We start from the raw sequence: 23,010 nt of genomic DNA on the forward strand, positions 1-23,010 counted from the left end.
TGCCTCCCTGCCACACTTGGGCCTTAGGATGCAAATGATGCAGGTGGCCCCTATGCCTATGGTCCAGCCTTCCTGGCCACACTAGTATTCATCTCCCTGAGTCTGGTCTCCTTTCCCACTCCTATCATGATGTAGGACGCAGTACAAAGAACCAGGAGCATTGGTTGACTTTAGAAGGTGGGTTCTGTCCTTGAAAAAAAAAATCCTTGAGGGAAGGATGTGCAAAAGCCTGGCTACCTTCTTGGAATGGGTGAGGACAAAATGTTGGCAGAACAAATACTAATTATCCCAGTGAGATGTCCAGATGCAAACCTTTAAGATCTTTTAAAATGCAAATAAAAAATAACCTTATATAGTTAGGTTAATGTCACCTATTCTCATATTGAATCTTCAGAAATTACAAGCTTCTAAAAGTATAATATTTAGACTATAGTTTTTATGTAGTCAGAATCAAATGTTAAAAGTTGCTATTAAACACAAAGTCATTCCAGGAAACAGGTTGCCTGAAGTTTTAACACTTAGAAAGTAGTGGTTCTCTCAAAATATAACTCAGTATAACACTTTGAATTCAAGATGGTGGAATACTGTACCTTAATAAGGACAGATTTATTAACAGTAGCCCCTTATGGTGACAGGACAAGTTTGGTATATGATATTTTATGACTATTGTGGCTTGGATTGAATTTGGATAGTTGCATAGTGTGGTTTAAAATTTATGGGGGCTTGGATAAAGTAGAACAGTTACTTGTGGAAAATCACTATCCTTTTTTTCCATATAAAACTTAATTTACCAATAAAGTTGAAAGTTTAGCATTTTAATCAAATGTCTGCAGGTAGAGAACCAAAGGGAACTGAAAGTTTAATCATATAGATCTCATATAAAAAAGTGTGTGTGTGTGTGTGTGTGTACGCTCATCCTCCCTCCCCAGTAAAAGCCAAACTGTTGTGTTCATCACAGGCCCTTTAATAGGATGTTTCTAAAAATTACAAATTGGATAGTAATAACGTTGAGCTGAGCGATCTTTTGTTTTCTAACAAACTTTTAGAATTAGAATATTAGGTATGAAAGAGACCTTGAATATATTTTAGTCCTTTTCTTTTGAAAGTTTGTAAAATTCAACAAATATTTGCTGAATACCTACTCTGCATCAGGCACTAGTACAGGCCTTGGGGATACAATGAGGAATAAGACCTCCAAGATAGCACTTTTCTTTGGTAGTGCTTTTCTTTCTTTCTTTCTTTTTTTAACAGCCTTATTGAGCTATACTTTACATATTTCATAATATATACAATTAAAGATTTTTAGTATATTCAGAGTTGTGCCACAGTCACCACAATTTTAGAACACTTTCATCACCTCAAAAAGTAATCCATGTTTAGCTTTTATACTTCAGTTCCCTCATCTCCCTAAGCAACCAAATAATCTACTTTCTCTGTCTACCTATGTTTTTGCTTGTGCTGGACATTTCAAATAAATGGAATCACGCTATGTGGCATTTGTGTGGCTCCTGTCACTTAGCATGTTGTCAAGGTTTGTCCATGTTGCAGCATGTATCAGTACTTCATTTTCATGGCTGAATACTATTCCATTGTAGGGGGTATAACTTAGGTATCCATTCATCGCTTGAGGGACATTAGGGTTGTTTCTACCTTTGGCTATTAAGAATAACGTTGCTGGGCTTCCCTGGTGGCACAGTGTTTGCAAGTCCGCCTACCGATGCAGGGGACGCGGGTTCGTGCCCCGGTCCGGGAGGATCCCACATGCCGCGGAGCGGCTGGGCCCGTGAGCCATGGCCGCTGAGCCTGCGCGTCCGGAGCCTGTGCTCCGCAACGGGAGAGGCCACAGCAGTGAGAGGCCCGCGTACCAGAAAAAAAAAAAAAAAAAAAAAAGAATAACGTTGCTACTGACATTTGTGTGCACATTTTGTGTGGTGGTGTGTTTTCATTTCTCTTGGTTATTTACTTAGGAGTGGAATTGCAAGGTCAAATGGTCACTCTTAGGTTAAAACTTTTTGAGGAGCTGACAGACCACTTTCCAAAATAGTTGCACCATTTTACATTCCTACCTGCTGTATGAGGGAACACATTTTTATTTCCTGCTTAATCAGATTCGTTTTAGACTCTGCTGGAGGTTAGGAGTAAACAGCAGAAACTTTATTTGCGAGGAATTTAAGACCGTTGGTTAATTTTCTTTCTATGGGGTCAGGGCCTCTATTATTCCCTAAGCACCATCTCCTCTTTCAGCCACCTAGGAAGCTCCTAGGCCCGCAGGGGGTGCTCCGGGGTAACCTGCTTAAGGGGGCGTTTAAGGAAGCAAGGGAAGGGACAAGTGGCCAGACGCCCGGTGGTGGGGGTCCCCGAGTCCCGCGGATCGGCCACGCGGCCAGGGCTTGACCGCTTGTCAGCGCCGTCGGGCCTGAGTGACGCTTGGGCTCGGCCCCGGTCGGGTGCCCCGTGCGTCCGCGGGCCGGACCGAGCTGGGGTTTCGGCGGAGGATAATGCTGGGTTCTGGGCCTCAGGGCCTGCGGCCGTGGCCTTCGCCAGCCGGGCGGCGGTGCGACCGATGGGGGCGGGGGACGGAGGCCGCGCCCCCGCGCCCGTCCCGCCCGCACCCTGCTGGGGGCGGCGGCCCGCCCCTAGCCAGCCAAGGCTCTTCCGCGCCGGCAGGGGCAGCAGCGGGAGCGGCGCGGGGCGGAGCGGCGCGAGCGGCCAGGAGCGGCCCGGCCCGGCCCGGCGAGGAGGCGGCGGCAGCGGCGACGGCAACGGCGACGCCAGAGCCCGTGGGCGCCGTTCGCGAGGCCGTCGTGGCCCGGCCGCAGCGCGGGGAGGCCTGGGGGCTGGAAGCCGCCGCTGCCGCCATGCCGCTGCTCTTCCTCGAGCGCTTCCCCTGGCCCAGCCTCCGCACCTACACGGGCCTCAGCGGCCTGGCCCTGCTCGGCACCATCGTCAGCGCCTACCGCGCTCTCAGCCAGCCCGAGGCCAGGCCCGGGCCTGGGCCCGCCGAGGCGGAGCCGGTAACGGCCCCGGTGCAGCCAGACCCGGCCGCGCTCGTCCGGCCGAGCACCGGAGGACCCCGTGCCCGCGACGTGGCCCAGTACCTGCTCTCGGACAGCCTATTCGTGTGGGTGAGCGAGGCTGCCGGGCCCGCCGAGGAGGAGCGGAGAGGAGCCGGGCGGGGGATTGTGGGGACCGCCATGTCACCCGTTATCTGTGGGGGGCGTGGCTGGGGCCGGGGTCCCCTCCCCCCGGGACCCCCGAGTGCGAGGCCCGGGGGGCGGGGCCCCGCCCGCGTGCGCGCCACTGGAGGACCCGGTGAGGGGTTGGGGTGGGGTGGCTTTCGGGTCGTGAGGAGGGGCGCGTCCCGAGGGCAGGCTCGCCTTTGAGGGCCTGAGGAAGGGACTTTGGGACGCGGTTGGGGAGGCGCAGGGGTCGGGGCGCGAGGGGACGTGGTCGGCCGGGGAGGGTCAGGGCCGGGGTGTAGTGGGGAGGTGCTGGGGTGGGTTGGGGGGAGAAGTAAACGATGGCGGAGCAGAGTTGGGGTTCTGAGGGACCACCGGGAAGGAAACAAGGAGCCCTCAAAGAGCGGCTTGACCTGGCTGGGACCGGCCAGTCAATTACCCCGGCTATTTTATTAAACTGTGGAGGGAAGTTGGAAGGCTTTTCGGACTCTGTCAGACCCGGAAATGTTAACAGGTTTCCCACGAAGAGAGGGAAGAGACAATTCGGATGTTGAGAATAGGAGAATTTTAGGCATCTGGGTGTGTTCGGACATTCCTGTTTGGAGAGAGGCCTTTTTTTTTTTCTATTTATTATGTGATTGTCCTGTTTGGGTAGAACAAACACACAAACTGTGCTTCCTTTCCTGCTGCTTTTACCTGGTGATTCATGAAAGTTTCCTTTGATGTCTGAAGGCAGCCAAAACATTCGGAGTCAAGAGGTGTCTCTCCATTTGAACTCAGGATTTTTCCTTTTAGTGATACATTTTAAAACACGGTTTCCAGTTTGTCTGCCAGTGTAAGATAAGCAGCATTTACAAGGCATAAATGCTGGTTTCACTTATTAGAACAGATAATTTCAGGCGGGTAGATCAACAGTATTTTCGCTTAAGAGCTTGGCTTATACCTTAGCCTTTGAATGCCTCACGGAAACCCCACAGCGATCAGAAAAGTTGTTCCAGGACTGAAGTCTGTCCCTTGGATTTGCTGTGGTGTCTTGGGTCCAGAGTCTTGTCTTCTCCTGTAAATTCCCGTTTTGGGGTGAGAGACGGCTGTAAGTGACTGGGATTAATATTCAAAGTATACAGAATGATACACAACTCATTTGTTATAATTAATCCCACTGTGCTTCATCAGGAAGCAGTGGGATTTATGAATTGTGGATGTGGGTCAAGTCTCTTGGTCCTTCTGACGAAGAGGTGAGTAGAAGGCAGTGAAGGGTGAAGTTCCATTCCTCCACTGCTGTGTAAAGCTGAACCTTACAGTACAGAAGAAGGGAGAAGAGAAAGAACTCAGCCACACGTCTCTTGTTTAATTTCTATTACACATAGATTTAAAAAATCTATTTTTGCATTTCAGTTGGCAGGTAAACTGATGTGGAGAGTGATTTTGCCAAATGTTGAGAATATAATGTAGTCTTATATATATATATATTTAAGTATATGATATAAATAAGCCTTTGAAATGGAACTTCTATAGTATTTAACAACTACTAGTATTGTTTAATGATCTCCCTACCCCTCCCCAGAGTTTCTTTTTACAAAACTCACGTTCAAATTCCAAGGTTAACATCTCTTCATAAAACATTACATAAAGCCTGTTGATTTTCTGTGAAAATTATTACTTTTAAGAAAATTTCCTTTTCTTCCCAGCTTTTTCAACAGAGGTCTTGCCTCATGCGAGTTTGTAGTTTCTTCCTATCTGCTGATGATTTTTTTCCTTTCTCAGTTGATCTTGCTGTTTATCTTCCATCTTTCCTCTGTGGTTTTCACACTTATCTTGGTCTTCCTTGGTTCCTCAGACCCTCCATGTATGCATTGTCAGTTTTCCTCATCACTCATTACTTAAGTTTCTGCTTTGGTAGACTAGTGGGAGTCAAAATCTCAGATGCCTTCCTCTGAGGCCTGACAGATCGCATTATTAGGTGAATATATGGCGGGGCCTTTGTCAGAATGGATCCTTTCTTGCCCTGCCCAAGGACACTCAGATTCAATTTTTTAAAAACCAAACAAAGGACTTCCCTAGTGACGCAGTGGATAAGACTCCTCGCTCCCAGTGCAGGGGGCCCGGCTTCGATCCCTGGTCGGGAAACTAGATCCCACATGTGTGCCGCAACTAAGAGTTCACCTGCCACAACTAAGGAGCCCAACTAAGGAGCCCACCTGCTGCAACGAGGACCCGGTGCAACCAAATAAATATTAAAAAATAAAAAAGGCAAGATGAAACAATCAATTGATCTTTCTGCCAGTTTGCAAATCCTGCTAGCTATTATTTTGCATATTGGAATCTCTAAAACTTGTCTTTGTAGGGCACAGTTTAGATGAATATAGATACTGATATAATGTCTTCATTTTGATTAATGTCCTAGGTGATTTTAGGCATGTTAATGGTTGAGAAACTGATGAGGGAGAGGATGGGGTATGGGGTGAAGGTCAGATGTTGTAAACCTTGCCTGCTCTGTTAAGGAGTGTGAACATTATTTCATGGGCCAGAGGGTTTAAGTGGGAGTGAAGGGGAGGAGGGGCTGTCATAATGAGATGATCTTTTCAGGGGCAGACCTATAACTGCAGTGGGGAAGGTGGATTTATGTAGACAGGGAAGCGGCCAGGAGATGTAGTGACCTAAGACTCCAGTCCCCAAAGGAAGTTCTCCAGGTGGCCCTCTGGCACTGACATTGAGAACAGGTGTGAGGGGAGGTTCCCAGGGTTGTTGCACTAACAAATACCCAGGTTTGTCATGATTATTTGTTTCTTCATGTCTTTCTAGAACTTTCATTCCAGATTAGGTTTTATTTTGTTACTCATTTCTCGGGTAATTTTACATTGTTCAGATGTCACTTCCATTAAAGTACCTCCTGATCAGTTTCCATCATTGTTTCGAATTGTTCAGGTGTTTTTGGCTTTTCAACTTCAATTAATCTTACTCATTAGTTTCATTACTTTCTCCTGGTTTTTTTTCAGTTCTGGTTTTTTTCTTTTTTATGTATTTGCTTTTAAAACTGTAAGAGCTGGACATGATAAAATGGAGAAATAGACATATGAAACAAGTTTTAAGGTTCTGATGACTTAATTATATGCAAATGAAGTCATTTAAATAGAAGTGTCAAGGGAAAAAGTCACCAAAAACGAAAATGGATAAAAGTGAACTGACGGTTGAGAGCAGGGATTGGCAAACCGTGTTGCCAATTTGGCCTATTAGCTAATAATGTTTTTTACATTTTTAAAGTTTTTTTTTTTTCCGAAAGGAAGAATATGTGACTGAGAGCATGTGGCCTACAGAGTCTAAAAATATTTACTGTCTGATAGCCCATTAGAGAAAAAGTTTCTGACTCCTGCTTCAAAGAGCCCATCTTCACATAATTATACAACTTGAGAACTGAAAGTAATTTACTCGGTTTGAGTCTTTATGAGATGAATATTCCAAAGATGATTAGAGAAAAATGTTAGCTCCAGAAATGTTGGGGCAGCTGAAGAAAAAGACTAAACTTGTAAATAATAGGATATAAACCTAGATAAACAACTTAAAAATATAGGAAAAATCTTTATAGTGGGGGGGAAGCAGATTGCTGTTTGATTGCTCGCTAGATGTATGCTGCATGCTTTGTATACGTAATCTCATTTATTTCCCTAATGTTGTGCAAAGAGGAGCACAAGCATCAGTATAATAAGGGGGAGTTTGCATTACTGGCATTTTATACTTGTCACTGGGAGCCTACAGAAAAGTAACATTCCAGTTGTCCTTAAAGGAGGAGACTGATAAAAGGTGTGTTTGGGGGGGGAGGAGATAGTTAGTGCTGGTGTTAAGTAGAAGACTAAGAAATACCCAGATTGATCAAGTCGACACAGTTCACATCTACATATTATACAAATATATATGGTATGTATATGTATTCTTTCTTTTTCATACACAGAAGGTAGCGTAGTAATCACATTTCTACACTTTGCTTTTTTTTCAGTGAGCAAGTTATCTTGAAGGTTCTGTATAATGCTAGTAAATGCAGAACTGCTGACTTAGTTTTCCTGGCTTCATTGTATTCTGTTGAATGGCTGTTTTACGGTTTATTGAACTAACCTCACTGATGGACATTTAATTGGTTTTCATTTTTCTGCTATTATAAACAGTGCTCCAGTGAACCCCTTGTACTTAGATTTACTTACATTTAAGTTTGGATTCTGCTCACAAAGAAAGATTAGTTAGCTGTGTACAGCAGAATGAGGTTAGTACTTTTACTGTGGTCTGCAAGGATAAAGTGAGGTGAGAAAGTTTGTCCCAATTCCGTTGGTTTAAATATGGACTGAAGTGTTGTTTCTGTAAGGATATCACTGATGACCTAGTGGGATCTGATTTGGAAATTTATTTTAATTTTTATTTTATAATGGAGTATAGTTGATTTACAGTGTTGTGTTAGTTTCACGTGTACGGCTAAGTGATTCAGTTATACATATACATATAGCCATTCTTTTTCAGATTCTTTTCCCATATAGGTTATTACAGAATATTGAGTAGAGTTCCCTGTGCTATACGATAGGTCCTTATTGATTATCTATTTTATATATAGTAACGTGTATATGGTAATCCTGGGATTTGCTTTTAAATGAGGAATGGTAATTATGTTTCTTTCTGTATCTGCAATTTTTCAAGCCTTTGTCAATTTTAAAATTGAGAATTTACTGGAATGATGATATTTGTGAAATTAAGACATTTTTCTGTAAGTAGAATAGAATAAATAGTTAATAATTATTGAGATGTTTTTAAAAACACTTCATTCATGATCTTAAAATAATTTAGTTGCTTCCTATCCTGTATAGCTTTCAGTTTCATAAAGTTCACAAAAGGTTATCTCTTTCCTTTTACATAAAATCCCTTTCTCATATCAGTTTACTTTCTCAATCTCTTTTTCTATTCTTAGCTGTGCTGATTTTTAAATCTTCCATTTATATTACAATAGGAAATGTTTATCTACTGGTGATGGACTTATGAGGGACTTCCACTTGTTTTTTTTTGGTAAATCAAAGAAACAAAATTTTTATACCTCTTTTTTTTTTTTTCTTGTGGTACGCGGGCCTCACTGTTGTGGCCTCTCCCATTGAGGAGCACAGGCTCTGGATGCGCAGGCTCAGTGGCCATGGCTCACGGGCCCAGCTGATCTTCCTGCACCGGGGCACAAACCCGTGTCGCCTGCATCGGCAGGCGGGCTCTCAACCACTGCGCCGCCAGGGAAGCCCTATACCTCATTTTTGAACTTAGAAAAACTTAAGAAAAGTTTTACCTGAGAAGTAATACTTTATTTCTTATTTTGTAACCCAAGGTGTATGAGAATGCTGTTTAAGGTAGAGAAATGATTAAGCAACCCTAAATTTGATTTCTCCTCTGTTGTTCTCACAGCAGCTGGCTTGGTCTGTTAGATGCTTACCAAGTTCTGTGTCTTGTAGATCCTAAAAGTTCTTTGAGTGCAGGGTCCAGATCACCCTCATTTCTCTTAATGTCCTACGTGCCTTGAGCAAGTAGGTGCTAAATGTGTTGAATTTATTTCTTTACTTTGTAAGCCTACCTGCAAAATCAGGAAGAATTTTAAAAAACTGCTTTGTAATTAGGCTTGGAATGTTTGGCTGATTTTAAAAATCCTCTTCAGCTGGGGGATATGGCATGAAGGATGGGGGCTGTAGTTTTGTCTTATGACATTTTTTCTTAATTAACATGATTGGGGTTCCCATTAACTGGTTTAGAGCACAATGAAGATTAGCCTTTTAAACGTCTATTTCATCTCCTTAAAATTTAGTATTCTACACTATTTGTTGGAATGTTTTGAAGAGGGCTGCTCCACAGGGAGTCATGTTAGGGAGGTGGGATGTTTTGGATAACTAATTTGGGTTTTTTCCTGGCTATTTGAAGGAGTTAATTACCAGAAGAGTTTCATTTTTCAGCACTATTTTTGTTTCAGTTCTTTGAAAATACATCACATACTTCCTTGCCCCATTAGACAGGCAGAATGTAACTAAACATAATTTAATCTTTTGTAATGAATCAGGGCTACCATTCATTGTATGTAATGTGTCAGGGCTACCACAGGGCTGGATGGTGTGAAGCACTAAGGGGAACCTGAAGAGATCTTAGGGAGTTTGCTTTCTTATCTTACTCTCTTCCGTCACCTTCCTTTTATTTACTTATTCTTAAAATATCATTTGCTTCTTTTAAAAGTAGATGGAAGAATGACCTGGAAAGAGGAATATGGCCACCTTCCTGTAAACTTAGTGAATCAAAGATTGAAGCAGCCTTTACGTTGTTGGTGTTTGTTTTCATTTGCTCTTAATAAAAGTCCTCTTTACCGTCTTCATCAAGGTCCTTTTGGCTTTTTCAGGTTCTGTGGTTTTAGAAATCATTTGAACATCAGTAATGTGATGTGCCACACTAGCCTTTGAGTCAGGGGCGGCCCACATTTTCATTTTGTAAGCATTACATTTGTTGTTTAAGTGTAAGGCGAGCCCTCTCTTAATTACCAAGAAAGTTTTCCACTTGCTGGTGAAGAAGGCTTTGGATTGTCATTGCTGTTTCATGGTTGCCTTTCAGTTCTCAGCTCTTCCTGCTTTCTTGATTCCACTCCCCTCGAATGCCCCAGAACCTTTAAGGCCAACACCAGCCACAGATATCTTTTGTCCCATTGCAATACATTTGAAAATGTGTATGTTTTTGATTCTCAGTTCTTCATGATCTTGTGAATTTTTTATGACCATCCACACTCTTCTCCACGTGTCCTATTTTTCTGACAGGGCAGGGCAGGATGTTTGGGTGGTGGACTTCACTGTTCATGATAACTGCATTTTCTGGAAAAGTTTTCTTCTAGGCTGTCAAAATCTTAATGTAGGAAATGATGTACCTAGGAGACACTTATGGTTTTTTAAGGTGCATACAGTACAAAGTTTACACACAATTCAGTTAAGACTGAAGGGGAAGATGGCCTTCTGGGGGGTACATGTTGGGACAGGGCTCTGTGAATTAACTGCTGAGTTGGTACCTTCCTCCCCACTCCTCATCCGTACCCTGCCACCCATAAAAATGTGCCCCTTCAAATATTACTTATCTTGTACTGGTAGAAAACTGGAAAGTCTCAGTTATTAGAAATGTTGGCTGAATTCCTAATATAAAATTTTTAGAGCTGCTTTTATTTTTCAACTGGAAATAAACTTCCTTTCTTTGGTTTGTGTACAGGTTCTAGTAAATACTGCTTGCTGTGTTTTGATGTTGGTGGCTAAGCTAATCCAGTGTATTGTGTTTGGCCCTCTTCGAGTGAGCGAAAGACAGGTAAGTCCAGATAGCAAGGATGCATTCTTGTGACCAGATTAAAGAAAAAAAATTTTGGTATAATTTCAAACTTACAGAAGAGTTGTACAAATAATATGAAAAACTCCTATATAGACTTCATCCAGATTCAGAGTTATTAACATTTTTCCCCATTTACTCTAACAGTTGCCTTTTATTTATATATACATATTTTTTGTGATCCTTTTGAGAGTAAACTGGGGACATCATACCCCTTTAACCTCAAGTGCTTTAATATGTGTTTCCTAAGAGCAAGGACATTTTCTTATGTAACCATAGCACAGTGATCAAAATCAGGAAATTCAGCATTGATGAAATACTTTATATAGCCCACAATCCATATTTAATGTATCCAAGTTGTCCCAATATTGTTCTTTATAGCTATTTCCTCATGAATTTTATGAAGTAGTTTTAAAAGAATCTCAGACTTGTTTTAGTTTGAGTAATTGTATATATCATTCTTTAGAATATGGGTTCTTTTCCAAAGGAATTTACCGAGAGATTTTGTGTTTTCCCTTTGGAAAAGTGTATTAAGATTCATCATTCTACAAGCAGCGTTCAGGTGAGATAGTCTGACATTTGAACATTACTCTCAGAATGCATGTATGAGCAGGAGGTGCTTTCATTAAAGAATTAATGTCACAAGCATACTGTACAGATTGGCAGTTCCCCAAGGATTTAGTGGATGGAGTGTAGAATAGTGTGTTTTAAAGTAAGAATTTAGAACTGGCCTTTAAAACAATAACATAGAAACAGAACTATATTGTACTTTATCTTATCCCAGTGGTAAGACACAGGAACCTACTACATTAAAAGTACAACAGTGGCCTCACCCCTTACGTATCCTTTTCAACCCAAATCTCTTGTTATTAAATCAGCTGAGGTCCTAGTTTAGAGTTGAAATGCATTTACTGTGTGATTGAGCCTTTGGATGCTATTAAGGGCAGGACTCTTTGTTTTCCCAGAAATTTTTCATTAGTGAGTATTCAGTACTTTCTCCAAAATATCGACTCCAGAGGTCTCCCAGATGGGATCAGTAGAACATAGAGGGTTTTTTGGTAGGATACAGAAGCTTTTTTTTGATGCTTCTTTCGTTTTCAAGAAAAACTTTTGACTTGTGGGCCAGAAATTGGTCAGGCCAGGCAAGCAACCTAATTGCTGGTGGATTGATCTGGCACCAGTGGGCCTTACATACTGCTTTCTTTTTCCTAAAATGTTAAATATCAGTTCAAAATTTACAGAAAACATAACCTTGGAGTATTATAGAGATTTTTCAAATACCTGGAGGTAATCATAATGGGCACATTTGTCACTCAACTCTACTTTCAGTTTTTTCAGTATAGATCACATCTTTCATGTGGTTCAGTGATGACAGTTTTTTGACCAGTGTCATCCAGTAGCATTTATTAAGCGCCGTTTTTTTTTTTTTTGCGGTACGCGGACCTCTCACTGTTGTGGCCTCTCCCGTTGCGGAGCACAGGCTCTGGACGCGCAGCCTCAGCGGCCACGGCTCACAGGCCCAGCCGCTCCGTGGCACATGGGATCTTCCCGGACCGGGGCACGAACCCGTGTCTCCTGCATTGGCAGGCGGACTCTCAACCACTGCATCACCAGGGAAGCCCTTAAGCACCGTTTTGAGTTAGAATGCTACAGAATTGACATGGGTTTACTCTCTGGGTGCTTAAACTTGAAGAAATAGAGTAATGCTAGAGGCAAAGACATTGACTACCTAAAATTGGACAAATATTCAACGGTTAAGTGGCAGTGTAGAACAAAGAATTTTTTAAATGCACTTACTGCCTACTATGGCACTTATCTAAGCACCGTACATATATTAACTTACTGAGTTACCCCAGCTATTTTATGAGATATACGCTGTTGTTATAAGACCCGTCTTATAGATGGGGAAACCAAAGCCTGGGGATTGTAAGTAACTTGCCCAAAGCCACACAGCAGATAGATGGTGGAGTGAAGGTTCAGAACCAGGACACAAAATGTTCTAGGTTCACTCATGCTTTCCTGCCCCAGATCTGGAAACAGACATTCACCAAGGATTCCTAGTTCATTTTGTTCTCTGAACAAAGGGTGTACAGTCAGAGTACAGTGTTTTAAAGTTCTCAAAATAACTCTTATCTTTAAATAGTCACATTATCAATTTGTTCCACATGTAGGTTCAATTATTTCTGTTTTTATTCAATTTTGCTTTTCTTTCTAAGTTTTTGAATTTGTGAAACATTCACATGGTTCAAAACTATACATAAAAGTATACTTAGGAGCCATATTTTCATCCTTATCCTCTGCACTCAGTTGCCACCACTCCCACAGATGGCTTGAGGTATCTTTTAGTATCTGTTGGCTAGACGCCCCTCATTGCCCTCTTTTTCAGGATAGTAAAGATTTTTAAAACTGGACATCCTCAGTGTAAGAAAGAGTACAGTGAAGCAGATATACTTCTGTGGGAGTGTACATTTATATAACTTCTTTGGAAATCAGATGGATGTTACTTATTAGAAACCATAACAATATCCGTAAGCTTTGATTCTGTAATGCTGAAAAAATAGAAACTTGTACAAAGATATTCATTGTAACATTTTCTGAATGGTGAAAAAAACATTTCGGTGTCCATGTGTAACCACTAAAGTGGTCTTATTCAGACAGTATTCATTGGCACTGGTAAGGTTCTCACAATATAAGTGAAATAAAAGTATACAAAAATCAATGTTTTACATTTAGGAAGAAAAATGCATAAAAATGTTAAGGCATCATTTTTGTTTTAATTTTCTTTGTACTTTTTCATACATTATTGATTATGGCTGGCAAATGAGCATATGTTATTTTTGAATCTGAAGGATGTTTAAAAAAAAAAGGAAGAAGAATGTCCAGTCTTTTTCTTTTGTTTGTTTTAAAAATCTAGAGAGTAGAAGTATTAAAAATGATACTTGTAGCTCTCACCATTCTTTTTTATTTTGTGTTAGAAGTATATGTATTATTAATACATAAGGTACTAAACTAATATCACTCCCCTTTTAATGGCTAAAATTTCATAACTAAGGAATTCAATCCAAAATCTATAGATTACTTTCTAGGTGTCTTCCCTTTATTCTTCAGAGGGCTCATTTTTTCTTTGCCTTCTATGGATATTTTCTTGTGGACAAGTGTTAGAAAACTGAGAATAGACTATTTTCTCCTTAGAAGCCAGCTTTTGTTATGTTACCTTCTCCTTGAATGGGTTAGGTATAATGGTAATCACCTTTATAAATATTTTTCTTTTTAGCACCTCAAAGACAAGTTTTGGAATTTCATTTTCTACAAGTTCATTTTCATTTTTGGTGTGCTGAATGTCCAGACAGTGGAAGAAGTGGTCATGTGGTGCCTCTGGTTTGCTGGACTGGTATTTCTGCATCTGATGGTTCAGCTCTGCAAGGACCGGTTTGAATATGTAAGTTTTTAGCCAAGCTCTTTTCCTGCTTAGGCACACATTTGCCAGGTCTGAATTGTGTAATATGAATGAGCCGTGACACACATGTGCAGGATAGCTCTCCCAGGGAAGGCTCCTGGATCAGGTACCTCCTACCTGTTTCTTGAGGAACTTTCTGCAGCAGCCAAGGAATGCAGGAGCAGTGTCCCCTAGGGAGGTTTCCTTCCCCTCCCCAGTAGTGTTGCATTACAGCCCACGTGAGGTCAAATCACCTACACAAACTGTTTTGATCACAGTGCAAGGAAACTTTAATATATAAACTGAAAAAAAGCTGGTCTCTTCCAGACGTTTTCTGTTCTAATCTCCTTCCATTTTCCCCCTTCTTACTCTGGTTCTTGGAGCCCTTCTTTCTGACTAGCTTGCATTGTTTCCACCCTGGGCCAGGACTGAATTAGCTCTCTTGGCTTCCTTGGTCCCTGGAGAAGTGAACCTTTTCTGTCTGGGTACAAGATCTGCCTGTTGGCTTCAGAGTTGTGTGGGTGAATCTTCATTTGTTAGTAGTCCCGAACTAATCTCGTGGATCCCCAGTAAATGGACGCCTACAATCCTGCCCCTCCATTAAACCCACTCCACAACCCTGCTTGCCCCTTTCTTTACCCAGTCCTCATGGACCATGGTGGTCCTTGCACGTCTGTGTGAGTTAATCTCAGTTCCAAAGCCTTCAGCTGTTTCATAATTCAGCCCCCATCCCAGGCCATGGACAGGCGCTTCTGACCTCCCCGACTGGTTTGGTATCTACACCTTCCTGCTCAGGAGTCACAGCTCCAGGCCTTCCTTGCCAAGCTGTATACTGTTAACATAGCATTATGGTAGTAGTCAGTCTGCACCTGGATTACACTTCAGTTGTCCTAGCCGTGAACGGGCTAGGAATGTCCTCCCAAGTGACTTTGAGGGATTAGGACTAGAACAAAATTGTGAAAGAACACAACAGAATGTGGTGCTGCCCTGTTGAAGTTGAGTCCTGTTGAAGCCAGAAGAGAGAATTACATTCCTTTGGCAAATTGTTTCTAGAGGTTTATAATCCCACTGGTAGGAGGATCCTTGAGAATTTGAGATGCAAATATAATGTATATTCCATAAATTAAATGATAAAGATCTCAAAATATCAGCTCATACTCATATTTAGGTTGGTTGGAGAATTTTGACCATCTGGTAATGGGATACTTTTCGGCTTCCATTTGGCCGTGCGGCTACGCACAGATCTCCAAGCAAAGACACCAAGGTTAACCTTGAGTTTAATTAACACTGCCATGCTTAGTCAGGTTTAATTAACACTGCCATGCTGAAGAGTGAGCTTCCTTCTCCTGTTTTGCATTTTTAGCTTTCCTTTTCTCCCACCACACCGATGAGTAGCCATGGTCGAGTTCTGTCTCTACTGATTGCTATGCTGCTTTCCTGCTGTGGATTAGCAGTTGTCTGTTGTGTCACAGGCTACACCCATGGGATGCACACATTGGCTTTCATGGCTGCAGAGGTAAGATGCAGAGACGGGCTTTTGCTCTGATTATGTTCCTATGTGTTTTCAAGGAAGCTAGAGGATTATTGACAGATTATTTTCACCCAGGGTGGATATCTGGTCTTCATTTTAACAAGCATTTTTTGAGTTCCTTCGTTTGGGGTTGGGTATTGGTACTGATTGCTTTTACATATGTTATTTCACATAATCCTTGCTACAACATAATAAAAAGTACAGTTGACCCTTGAACAACGTGAGTTTGAACTTTGTGGGTCCACTTATACATGGATATTTTTCAGTAGTAAATTCTACAGTACTACATGGTCCCTGGTTGGTTGAATCCACAGATGCAAAGGAACTGGATACGGAGGCCCGACTATAAATCATATGGGGATGAACTCCCATATTGCCCAAGGGTCAACTGTAATTATTTTTGCCGACATTTATATAGTGCTTACTATATGCTGGGTATTGTTCTAAATACCTTACATATATTGACTCATTTTATTATTCCTGTTTATTAATGGGGAAACGGGCATGGAGGGTGAAGTGAATTGCTTAAAGTTCCAAAGTGGCAAAAGTAGCACAATCCAAGTTCTGTGACTTCCAAGTGGGAAGAGTTTTCTCCTTAAGATATTGTAAACAATGATTGGTAACAATTAGTAGGGAAATATCCTGTAATTGGTTATTTTAGATAGGCCATAAATTAAGATTTTATAGAATAATACAATGTATATGCAAACTGTATTCATTGTTTTGAAAGAATAATCTGAGATATTCATGTATATTTTAAAATTTACTTTTAAACCCTTTCTGAGAATACTAATTTCTGTTCAATAGAAATCAAATTTTTCGTATGTTCTTTATATTCAGTGGCTATATTTGCTTTTTTCCTCAGGCCAAAGGCAAAGTACTTTTAACTTGTCCATAATTGCTATTATTAATGGAAAAAATGAAATAATAGATATCTAATATCAATATCAGTAGATAGCTAATATCAAAATACTGAGTTTGAACTACTAATTGGGAATTGTTAGAATAGGGTTAAAATTTATTTTGCTTAATAGCATTCACTTCAGAGTATAATATAGTAGTGTAAGAAAAATAAGGAAAGAACATTTAAGTACTTAATAAAAACATTTGCAATCCTAGTTGAATACTTTCTGTATATGAAAGGTATACAAATGTAAAAAAATATGTTTAAAATTTTATTTACTCTGATGTTAATTAGTTTGCTTTAGATATATTTTACTGTAAATCACCATTTGAATGATACTGGGTTTTCCTTTTTTGTTTCTCTAACTTTTAATTAGTATTAGGCCAAAGTTTGAAAAAAGGTATACCTAAAATTAAAGACATTTGAAATAGGTCTGTTGGGTCATAGGGCATATTTTAATTTTAGCTCATTAATTTTTTTAAGATAATTTATGTTACAGATTTGATATTTTGAACTAAATCATATTTTTATGTTTACAGTGTTTCTCTTCTATGTAAAATATTTTCCATTTGTAAACGGGAGTTTCCTGATCTCAAACATAAAGAATGTTAACAGTTTTATTCTGCTAGATTAAGAAGAAATTTTTCTTAGTATCAGTTTCTTTAATACAGAATACTATGAGGGTCTTATTTTGTTATTGATTTCCTTCATCTGTTTTCTTCTGTGTGGGTGAAGGAGGTGCAGAAAGCATTATATAGAGAGCAGGGATTCATATCTAGGATAGTAGTACCTAAGCTGTACCTTGGGTATAGGGTCACCAAGTATTCAGACACCCTCTTAGGATAATCAATTATGGTTACTTAATGCAGTATAAAAAAATGATTGTCAAACTCAGTGACCTCAAGATTGTAGAAGGCATGCCCAGGAGATGGACAGGTGTAATTGGTTGCCACCTATTAACAGGAAAATGCTCAATATAAGTTGTTTCTAGGTCATGAAAATATTCCATGGAAATTTGAAGCACATGAAATAAAATGGTCGGTAACTTGCTTTTTTTTTCTTTCAGTTTTAATGAGATATAATTGACATACAGCACTGCATAAGTTTAAGGTGTACAGCGTAATGACTTGACTTACATTTGTTGTGAAATGATTACCATGATAAGTATCATCGCATATTCATACCCCCAAAAATGTTTTTTACCCTGTGATGGAAACTCTTAGGATTTACTCTCTTCACAACTTTGAATTATACCATACAGCACGGTTAACTAGAGTCATCATGTTGTACATTACATCCCCAGGACTTATTTATCTTATAACTGGTACCTTGTGACTACCCTCCTTCAAGTCCCCGACCTCCAACCTGATTTTTTTTTTTTTTAAAGAAGATGTTGGGAGTAGGAGTTTATTAATTTATTTATTTTTGCTGTGTTGGGTCTTCATTTCTGTGCGAGGGCTTTCTCTACTTGTGGCAAGCGGGGGCCACTCTTCATCGCGGTGCGCGGGCCTCTCACTATCGCGGCCTCTCTTGTTGCGGAGTACAGGCTCTAGACGCTCAGGCTCAGTAGTTGTGGCTCACGAGCCTAGTTGCTCCGCGGCACGTGGGATCCTCCCAGACCAGGGCTTGAACCCGTGTCCCCTGCATTAGCAGGCAGACTCTCAACCACTGTGCCACCAGGGAAGCCCCCCAACCTGATTTTTAATTGAACTGAGAACTTTTATCACTTTGTAAAAGTAAATTTGGTCTGAGCAATCCTAAATTTTACTAAAAAGAAAAAAAATCTCTCTTTTTTTAAATAGTCTCTTCTTGTGACAGTGAGGACTGCTCATGTGATTTTACGGTGAGTAGCAATTTGGGAGGGTGGTGACGGAGGTCTACTCATACAGTTGATTTTAAGATACAGCATATAAAAAATTTATAAAAATGTGACTGTAGTATATCATGTTTAAAACAAATTCAATTGTAACAGTAAATCATTAACATGATTCTTCTCTATTCACTGCAGATATGTAATTCACCTCTGGGACCTCAACCACGAAGGAACGTGGGAAGGAAAGGGAACGTATGTCTATTACACAGATTTTGTCATGGAGCTCACTCTGTTGTCCCTGGACCTCATGCATCATATTCACATGTTGGTAAGTTTCCCAGAGGGAGCTCTAACAGACAGCTAAGTTTTTTAGAATCAGGAACCCTGTTTAGTACAGCGTTTAACAGGTGAAACATTTGTGGATGACCCACTTAAAGACTGTAAAAACGACGCAGCTGTTCCCCTCCCTTTTTTTCCCTTTTTTTTTTTTTTTTTCTGGCCAACAGGTATAAAGCAGTGTGGAATGAGTTTGGTGCCCAGCTCAGGAGGTGTTTGCTGTCTAGGAGACGTAGGTGACTCTGCTGACCAAGTCAGTAGATAATGTTTTTAGCATGAAATTAGGGGAATTCCTCTCCTCATAGTTTCCGTGGCTTCTAATATTTAACAGTTACTTTGTAGGTGGTAAAGGGAATTCCCACAGTGTTAGCTACTTCATGGATTCATAAATTTTCTATCTTTGTAATTAAAAACAAAGTCTTTATTCTTAATTCCTCCTACTTCATTGTTTACATTTTACTTTGGTGTGCAAGAAATCACCATGCTGAAAACCTGCTTCATTGGTTTAGCACTTCAGTGATCTGTGAATGGCGAGAATCAACATATTTGGTGGGCAATTTATTTAAATTGTAAGCCTATCAAAGTAGAATTTAAAAATTTTTGGGTTAAACGTAGAGCATTTCTATAAGTCTACTTTTTAAAAGTAACTTTCAGGGCTTCCCTGGTGGCCCACATGCCGCGGAGCGGCTGCGCCCGTGAGCCATGGCCGCTGGGCCTGAACCTCCGGAGCCTGTGCTCTGCAACGGGAGAGGCCGCAACAGTTAGAGGCCCGTATTCCGCAAAAAAATAAAAACTTAAAAAAAATAAAAAATAAAATAAAAGTAACTTTCAAAACATACTTTAAAAAAACAAGGCCCCCCCAAACAAATATCCAGAGATAACTGTTGACATTTTGTTGTGTTTACTGCTTCTTTATATATTCAAATCCATACATTCATCAATGGAGATCGTGTATTGGGCATATAGTTTTGGCTTTTTGTAGCTAGTATATTATGTACATCTTCCTATGCTAGCAACAATTCTTTTTTTTTTTTTTGCGGTACGCGGGCCTCTCACTGTTGTGGCCTCTCCCGTTGCGGAGCACAGGCTCCGGACGCGCAGGCTCAGCGGCCATGGCTCACGGGCCCAGCCGCTTCACGGCATGTGGGATCTTCCCGGACTGGGGCACAAACCCGTGTCCCCTGCATCGGCAGGCATACTCTCAACCACTGTGCCACCAGGGAAGCCCTAGCAACAAAATTCTTCTAAATCATTTTAATACCTTTAAGATAAAACTTCCACGGCATAGAGGTGCGATGATTTAATTGGAATATACCATACAGCACTGTTAAAACTATAGTCATCATGTTGTACGTCTATCCCCACTATGTATTTATCTTATAACTGGAAGTTTGTACCTTTTGACCACCTTCCTCCTATTCCCCCACCCCCAGCCATTGAACAGCCTGCTCCCATAATAGAATATTTAGATTGTATTCAGTTGTTTGCTACTTCACATCTTTGCACATACCTTTTTTTGTCACGTATTAGTTTTTTTAAAGTACTTTTATCCTTTTTCACTTAAATATTATTTTCCCATGTAATTAGTCTTCAAAATGTTATATATAAAATACAATAATAGGATATAATTATATTTTATAATAAATATAATGAGTATATAATGTTACATTGTATGAGTTTACAGTATAATTATTCCCCTACTGGGCATTGTGTCCATTTCCTGATTTTCTGTTTTATAATTGTATGGAGGGGCATTATTTTCATAAAACTTTAAAATTTCTGATTAGTTCCTCAGGAAAGATTGCTGTTGATGGAATGACGAGGCCAAAGAGCTTGTACATTGTTCAGGGTAGTGAGAGAAATATGCGCATTTGCTTTCTGAATGACTGCTCCAGTTCACCTTCGTCCACAATTCAGAGCGTCTGTTGCATACCTCACTCTCAGCAGTAGCAAGTTCACATTCACTTTTATTGTATATTTTATTCTCTTTCCCTCTTGTTAAGTTATTTGGCAACATCTGGTTATCCATGGCCAGCTTGGTCATCTTTATGCAGCTGCGTTACCTGTTTCATGAGGTACAACGTCGAATCCGCCGGCACAAGAACTATTTGCGAGTGGTTGGAAACATGGAAGCCAGGTAAGTAAGCACAAGTTGACGTTGCTCATGTTGACTCATTTGAGATCTTTAATAATAATGGATCCCAGATTATACGAGAACGTGCTTTTGTAAACTGTTAACGGAATGGTGAAGAGTATAGGCTCTGGAGTCAGACTGCCTGGGTTTGAAGCCCCACTTAGTTGCCGTGTGATTTTGGGCAATTTACTTACCTCCCTGTGCCTCAGTTGCTTAAGTCTAGGGATGAGAGCAGAACCTTCTTCCTGGAACTGTTGGGAGGATTCAATGGGATAATGAAAGTAATATTACTTAGAACAGTACTGGGTACATAGTACGTGCTCAGTAAAGATTAGGTTCTTTTATTAGGTCATTATTTTTATCATCATTATTATTAAATGGATGTTTCGTTTGGCTTCTGCCCTTTTTCTTCCTTACTCATGCGTGCTCACACACACATACTCTCTCTCATACTTTTAACCTCAGTGGAGGAGGTACTCACTCCTTTATCCTGAGGCTAAACCAAGCCTGAAAGTGTGAGATCAATGGGTATCCTTTTTGTGTCCAAGGGAACAGTTTGGCTCTCCAAGGGGTCTTAACTCCTCTGATTTACCCAGAAATGTTCGCTTAAGTCATCACTAACAGGAGCCATTGTTAAGACAGAGTCAGTTTCTGTGTATAGATTTCTTGCTCTTTGGTGGGCTATGAAGAGAATGCAGGTGTAGTGTTTTGCGTGGGTGGAGAATTTTTACTGAACATGATTCCTCTGTAACTGTGCTGTTAAAGGTGAAGTCTATGAAGTAAGTGGTGCTCGGTATTTGTGCGTGGAATTGACGGAGATCCCTGCCAGTTGCACTTTGTTTTTTGCAGGTTTGCGGTTGCAACTCCAGAGGAGCTGGCTGTCAATAACGATGACTGTGCCATCTGCTGGGACTCCATGCAGGCTGCGAGGAAACTGCCCTGTGGACATCTTTTCCACAAGTAGGAGCTTTGCAAAGGGTCACATGGGACTGGTGTTCTGTCCAGGGGCATGTGGGTGCTTTTTGTGCTGGGGCTTAAGACCAGCCTTAGCCAAGGAGTGGGGACGTTCCCTCAGACTGGCCGTGGTGCTGGTACTGAATGGGATGGGGAGCTTGGGTGTGTCTTCCTTATTCCTCAGCCTCTTCCCTACACGGCAGGACTGTTCCCCACTCACAGGTTGCCATCTTAGTTTCTGGGTGTGTTAGCTATCTTCATATTCCTTCTCCATTTAAGTTCTGAGATATAGCAAATACGCCTGTAAGACTTAAAGAGGTGGGGGGATCCTTGCTTTCTGACAGCTTATTCCCTATTCTTACCCTGGTGAGAATATACATCTTTGCATTTTGCACATGCCCTAAGGCAACATAAAAAAACACACCAGGGAAGTGTGCTGAGATGGGGATCAGATGAGAAGCACTAAGCAGTCCAGAACTGTGACTGTGTTATCAGGAATTAGAAAATGGGATCTTCTGCAAACCTTCATGACTGGACTAGATCTGTGTGTGGTACAGGCTGTTCCGTTCTCACAGGGTCCTGTTGTCTCTATTGTAGTCCTCACTGCCTTATATTATTCATTTTTAGAGATCTCACAGGAACTGTGTCTGTCTAACCTAGATCATTCTGTTTATAGATTGGATGTTTTTGGTGTTGATGGACCTTGAGGTATCTTTTGGCCTTTTGTTCTGTGGTCAATTTTGCATATTGAGAAAGTTATAATCTTTACATCTTTAATCTTCCTTTCCTTATTTTGTATTCCCAAATGGTTTTTCTTTTCCTTTTTAATATTACAAGGACTTTGGAGCTGGAGTATCAGTAACTCAACACATTTCTTTCTTTCTTTCTTTCTTTTTTAATGTGCTGGGTGCTGTGTTGGGTTCTGGGGAATTAAATTAAAATGACAGATGTGGTCTTTGCTTTCACGAAGCTTTCAGCTTAATGGAGGAGACTGACATGAATTAACCACACGCGTTTATGAGCATGTAATGATGAATTGAGATAAGTGCTCTAAAGAAAAGGAACATGGTCCTTGAGAGCTTGTAACAAAGGAACCTGACTCCCACCTGGAGAAAGTGACTCTTGATGATGAGTAGGAGTTAAGTCAGCAGAAGAAGGGATCAGGTGGAAGAGCAGTTGAGACAGAGGGAACATGTCTGTAGCAGGAGGGAGTGTGGCGTATCCAAGGAATTAAAGACAACCCATGTGGCTGGAGCTCAGAATGTCAGAGGAGGAGTGGTGTTTGCTGAGGCAGGAGAAGCAGGCATGAGCGACCCTGCAGGGGCTTGAGGGCCACTTGACGGGGTTAAAGTGGGGGCTCGGGGTCAGGG

General features: G+C 41.0%; 1 protein-coding gene across 1 annotated transcript in view; it reads left to right on the forward strand.

The window, feature by feature from the left end:
- The first annotated feature begins 2,770 nt into the window (after positions 1 to 2,770).
- The window catches only part of AMFR (autocrine motility factor receptor), a 41,375-nt gene continuing 21,135 nt past the window's right edge, over positions 2,771 to 23,010 (forward strand). Inside the window, exons 1-8 of the mRNA XM_082676418.1 lie at positions 2,771 to 3,125; positions 10,422 to 10,514; positions 13,807 to 13,971; positions 15,332 to 15,484; positions 18,206 to 18,246; positions 18,412 to 18,544; positions 20,556 to 20,689; positions 21,536 to 21,646. Coding sequence (XP_082532544.1) covers positions 2,859 to 3,125; positions 10,422 to 10,514; positions 13,807 to 13,971; positions 15,332 to 15,484; positions 18,206 to 18,246; positions 18,412 to 18,544; positions 20,556 to 20,689; positions 21,536 to 21,646 — 1,097 coding nt within the window. The 5' untranslated portion in view covers positions 2,771 to 2,858. The remainder of the gene's footprint in view (positions 3,126 to 10,421; positions 10,515 to 13,806; positions 13,972 to 15,331; positions 15,485 to 18,205; positions 18,247 to 18,411; positions 18,545 to 20,555; positions 20,690 to 21,535; positions 21,647 to 23,010) is intronic.

The sequence above is a fragment of the Grampus griseus genome, assembly GCF_964374135.1.
Source record: "Grampus griseus genome assembly, chromosome: 19".
NCBI lineage: Eukaryota > Metazoa > Chordata > Mammalia > Artiodactyla > Delphinidae > Grampus > Grampus griseus.